This window comes from Cyprinodon variegatus, unplaced genomic scaffold (genome assembly GCF_000732505.1).
Source record: "Cyprinodon variegatus isolate N-32 unplaced genomic scaffold, C_variegatus-1.0 Scaffold1038, whole genome shotgun sequence".
Classification (NCBI taxonomy): domain Eukaryota; kingdom Metazoa; phylum Chordata; class Actinopteri; order Cyprinodontiformes; family Cyprinodontidae; genus Cyprinodon; species Cyprinodon variegatus.
In genome coordinates, this window is record NW_015151491.1 from 74,177 (window position 1) to 79,927 (window position 5,751).

Here is a 5,751-nt window from a genome sequence, read left to right on the forward strand (position 1 = left end):
GGGCAGTCCTAAACATGACAAGCAGAAACAAGAGAAGAAACAGCATTCCATTTTCTAGAATATAGGATGATTGAAGGATAGTCAATGCACATCAAAGCAGTGGGCTAAAGAGGTAAAATAAGACGGTACATTACAAACAGAATGTTATATTAATATTTTACAGTTTTTATCTGTTATTTTTTTAAATAACAGATCAAATAAAACATTGTTTAAATGATAAAAGCCGAGTGCTTTACATACTGTCAGAAGCTGTTATAGTCTTAATTTATGCTCTAGGTCAGTGTTTCCCAACTTTTTTCACTTGTGTACCCCTTTGGGCATTTTTTCTTATCATGGGTACCCCCCCCCCCCAGCACTGTAAAAATGGTTGATGATTGTCCAAAAGTGGAAAATACAATAACTGATTATAAAATAAAAACTATTTTACTTAATCCTTTAACTTAGAAATTTAATTCTTAGGCATTTTATTATTTCCATCTTAAATAAAAATACATAATATGTTACTTGGAAGGTGGTAAGAAACGACTCGCCATTCCTAAGGGACGGACTCCTTCTTCTGGTTCAATTTTCATGTTTTCTAAGCCAGAACAAGTTTTTGGGCTACTATATAAAGCTTAGAACTCAACGCTGATTCTGATATTTTGAATTAAAAGTTTCCTGGATGGGAAGCGAAATGTCCTCAAACTTGGAAACAAAGTCCAGTGGATTGTTTTTTAAACTTTTTTTGGAATGAAAGTGACCTGGATGACTGAGAATCTTCACCAGCATATTAGTTAGGAATCGAGATAAATACAAAATAAAATAATATTACAAAGTTGTATTTATAAAAGTGGAGCTCCTCTGAGTAACTCCCTTATAATTTTATTTAAACTTGATGAATTGGGAACAAAAATTATAGTCACACTGACTTAAATACTTTTACTTTGTTTTCATCAAGACACCTAAACTGCTAATGAGCTCCGACAGCCCAGTGTGAAAAACAGATGATACCAGGCTTTTCTCTACATGCAGTCTGTTCCTCTGCTTGGTTTGGATGTGTATTGAAGCCTAAGGTGAACTGAAAGAAAAAAAAACAGCCCTATTTTTTTTACAACCTAAGAAATAAAATATTTTCATGTAGCCCTTGCAATGCACTCGCGAACCATAAGGGGAACGAGTATCCCCATTTGGGAATCACTGCTCTAGCTGATGAAAACAAACAAAAAATGTTTGCATCCACAGGCTTGGCCAAAAAACCTCCCCCTTGCAGTATGCCAGTATTTTGTGGATACTATTTTTGTTCACAGAATAAGCAGCAAAAATACAGCATTTAACAAAACCGGCCAATTAGATGTCAGTTCAGGCAGACTTGTTCGGGGAAGGCACCCTTGAATCCAACAATTTGGAATGAGGTAGCTGTTGCCAAGTTAAAAAAATCTGAGGTACACGACGTGCAAAGGTAGCAGTGGGGGTCTGTGTTCGGGGTCGGGGACAGCATTATGCATCACTTTTTGTGCACCTATCCTCGTGCCCTTTTTCAAAGTGGGGAGTATAAACCTAGCTTCAATAAACCGAACTGAAGTCCAGCTTGATGGCAACATTTTTCATCAGTCTATTTGGGTCTCCGCCTCACCTATTTGCAGTTTCACTTTGGTCTATTGTGTCCAGTTTGTTCCATTAACATAATTCCAAAGCGTTAATTAGGGATTAAGGGATAAAATATAAATTCCTCTCTCTATTCACCTGTTCGATCTGTACTCACCCTACAGTGACTAAAAATCAATGAGAAGAACTTTGACTGCCCTCCCCCCCAAAAATTTAACCCTTTGCCAAAAATTTATATTATTCTACACTAAAGATAAGGCCAGTTTATTTATGCAGTATTTAATGCACAGAATCTGATAAAGTGAAACTGTCAGGATAGCTGATCTAATTACTAGCTTCATTCACCTGCCCTACCCTCCCTGCCCTCTAATTATCATTCATCTTATCCTCCTGTTCCTTCTAGATCTAGATCAGTATTCCTGTCTGTTGTAGTTTCTGCCATTAGTTTCAGTTCGAGACATGACCGCGGTCCATGTCCCTTCTCTCAGGGATCAGTGTGTAGAGAGGGTAGTTGTGTTTGTCTCCTGTCTCTTGATCGTGTCCCGGCTCTTATCCGCTGAGCTCGTTCTGGTTGCCAAGCAGAGGGAGCCGGTTTTAAGTCCTGTGATCCTGGCTACTGGATGTAGCCAGTTTAAAGTTCTGCATTTTCTCCTGGTACCATGTCTTGTCTCTGTTTGTCTCAACCACTGGGTCCACCTGTCTCCATTTGAGTGTGTCTGTCTGAGCTCGTTGCTGGGCTTGTGGAACTCTAAACCTGCCAAGGTGCTCCGTGGATTCCTGGAACCCTGGATCTGTGAGTTCCTGTTCGGAGCGGAATCTCTAGTTGGGCTATGGATTCCTGGATCTCAGAACTGTCCTGTTAGGAACTGTTCCCCTGACCTGGATTAGTCTCCTGCCTGCTTACTGGGGTTGCAGCATTGGGAACACCCTGGACGGCTCTGCGCCGCTTCACATTGGCAGCCCATCGGCTGGATCCTGCCTCGCCCAAGAGGATGGACTGAACAGTTAAACCAGGTAAGTGACTCACAGGGATAATCATCTTATGTCAGAATATCGCCGTCACTTACCTGTGTTTCTCCCGCAACCAGAGTGCCAGCGATGGGTGTTGCCCCACCTCCCCCAGCAGCCGCTGCATGTCCGCAGATCCACAGCAGCCCGTATTCTGTTTATCTTTGTCATTAAACATTTTGAAACTTCCCACTGTCTGTCCCGCCTTAAAACTGGGTCCATCTGCCCCATTTAATGTAAGAAACATGTGATATTCATGCCATTATGCTTAGTTAATACCAAGCAAGAAGGTACGTTTTAAAAAATTCTCTGAAATGTAGCATTTAAACCAAAGACTGCCCCAAGGTGACCAAAGGGGGCTTAACCACTTCTGCACAATAGCTTAATAAGAAAACAAAAACATCTGAATAATAACACTAACAAATGGAAAAAAAAACTAAACTCATGAGAACAAAACTCAAACGGGAGAAGTTTCTAGCAGAAAAGGGAGAGGCTGCCCGCACAAAAACAAAAAACTAAAACAAAACAATCATTACATCTCTGGATACCTTCTGAAAGCAGCTTTCCCATCAGGTAGTCTTGCGACTGTAATGTTAGAAACATTGTTGGTCCAGAAATGAAGAAAAGTCAATGAATTTTACCTTAGGGAGCGCATCATGGCCCCACCATTGTACATATTCTGGGAGCCTGCAGGGCTGAGTAGCAGTGGACTTTGAGAGCGGGACGACGAACCAGATGAGGTGCTTTCCAAGAGGCGACCTCCTTAGAAATGGAAAAAAACAAACATGCCTTTTTTATACACAGAAATAGAAGTAAGGAACTTCAGTGAGAGGTTGAAAGGAGAGTAGCATATTAATTAGATGTACATGGAGAGGAGCATGTAAATGACTTAAATATAAGTGACTTAAATATAAGCTCTTATCAGTTTCTCACAGCTACAGATCAGTGCAGAGCATTTCCATTGATATGTGGCTCCTTGTTCTGGATTTGTTAGGCTTGAGTGACACTAAGTAGAGAATAACACCCCACATGCTTACTAATGTAAACCTCCTCCAGAGTTTGATTTTATACTACATTGGTTAGACATCTGCTTTCGTCCTCTTAATCAAAGACAAACTTGTGTGGAGGTTTAACATGCAGGACTTTCAGAGCAGATCTTAAATAGTAACATCTTCTATTTTTATATCTACCTAAAGTTCCTATAATCCAATAGCAACTAGTTCCTAAGTTCCAATTAGACCAACTCTTTGTGCCACAGCTCAATAGCTTATTTTATTTGACCAATAAGCTAAAGTTATATAGATCTTCTAGAGCTTCATGCATGGATTCTGGCATCAGCCCAGAATCACTCAGAAATAGTCACCATAACCCGACATGTTTAACATGGCTGCCCCGGGTCAAAGCTAAGGCACTGAAGCCCTATTTAGGAAATCTTTACTGGCTGACTGCTTCTTTCAAAGCAGATGTTTCCAGTTGTCCATTTGTCCAAAGCCATTTTAAGGTTAACTGAGCGCAGCACGCCTTTGGGCTTAATCATTTCCAAAGCATAAAGCAGAAAGTGGTAAAAGTTCCTCTGAGTTAAAATGAATGGGCTGAACTTCTATTATTGGGATTCTGGTGATGCTGTCTAATTTCTTTTAGGCATAAGCCTACCTTGCTGAATGGGGGAGTTGCGAGTTGATCCTGTGCTGCCATTGGAGCCATATTTCTCTAGAAGCTCAGCAAATTCTCTCCTTAAAAAAAAAGGTAAAAGGACAAAGTACTGTCAAAAACGCTGTAGGGAGAAGAGGATAAGTTGGTTAAAGAAACATCAAGCGTATATCTTTAAGAACAAAGTTGTCTCATCATGTTTTCTTTGTTGGACAAAAGACACATCTAGGCAGCAGGGTCGTGTTTCTTCCAGACAAATGGAAGAAACTGGAAGAAAGTCTGGATAATAGATCATATTTTGTAGAACTGGGATAGTTGCAATGAAAAATCAACTCACTATATCCACCAGGCTACATAAGGAGAATTCTTTAACAGAATACAAACAGTGAAATATTTTAAGAATTCATATAATGTATTAAGTGCATGTAATACAAATCTAGATGATTGAGTAACTATTGGTCACGTGTATATTCAGATTACACCAGCTGGCTTTTTTTCTTTCATTTCTTCAGCTATTCAGAATCACAAAATAAGAATAAAAAGAGATAAAATATATATACACATATAGCTCTTCTGTATATATATCTGTACGTATATCTATGTATATGTAAAAACTAAATCCAAATAAAGTGAAAAGTCCAATTAAAGTGAATAAATCCAAGTAAAGTGATACGTGGCGTGCAAAACTAGTGCATAAATGTGCATTCATGTCCCCAAACCACCCCGGTTTATAGATATTGAACCCCACCTCAAGTTTATTACTTGATTTGGGCTTGCTTAAAGCAAAATATTCACCAAAAGAAACAAAACTTCCAAGTAAACTGGACCTTCCAAGTTTCTTCCAGAATCAGTTTCTCCCGACCGGAAAAATCCTGGAAAAAATGCAATCCAGAAGAAAGTTCCAACCCTGCTAGGCAGGCAGCTCTATGGCACTCTATTAAATAGACTTTACACAATATTCTGGCGTTTTAATAGCATATGTGTTACTGTGAGAACACCAGCTATTAAAATACTGCCTTTCTCATGAAGTGTCATCTTGATGCTTGTCTAGACTTGTTAATTTTTTTTTTCTAATAGAGAAAACCTGATGTACAACTCTGTTATGAGAGTTTTTTTTTACGGCTGCATGTTGATCAGGTAACAGAGGAAGTATTTAAAACCATGTGACCTATTTTCTTTTAATTATGACAATGTTGCTTTTATCTCTTATTGTTTTTACCTGTACAGTGGACTTGAGTGTTTTTGAAAGACGCTTGAGATAAAATGTATTATTATAATTATTATAGTCGCGGTACACTGGATGAGCTATATACCCCCCATCGGGTGGATCTGGAGAAGGCGTTTGACCATGTCCCTTTGTGGGGCCCTGTGGGGGGTACTCCGGCAGTATGGAGTCCGTGGCCCTCTGTTAAGGGCTGTCCGTTCTATGTATGACCGCAGCAGGAGGTTGATTTGCTTTGCCGGCAGTAAGTCAGACCTGTTTCCGGTGCATGTCGGTCTCCACCAGGG

The 5,751-nt window shown here is 39.7% G+C and overlaps 1 protein-coding gene across 1 annotated transcript in view; it reads right to left on the reverse strand.

Moving 5' to 3' along the window:
* Positions 1-5,751, reverse strand: part of LOC107100970 (syntaxin-binding protein 4-like) — a 158,732-nt gene that overhangs the window by 69,675 nt on the left and 83,306 nt on the right. The window contains exons 5-6 of the mRNA XM_015399683.1: positions 4,246-4,325; positions 3,234-3,354 (exon numbers count right to left, since the gene is read on the reverse strand). Coding sequence (XP_015255169.1) covers positions 3,234-3,354; positions 4,246-4,325 — 201 coding nt within the window. The remainder of the gene's footprint in view (positions 1-3,233; positions 3,355-4,245; positions 4,326-5,751) is intronic.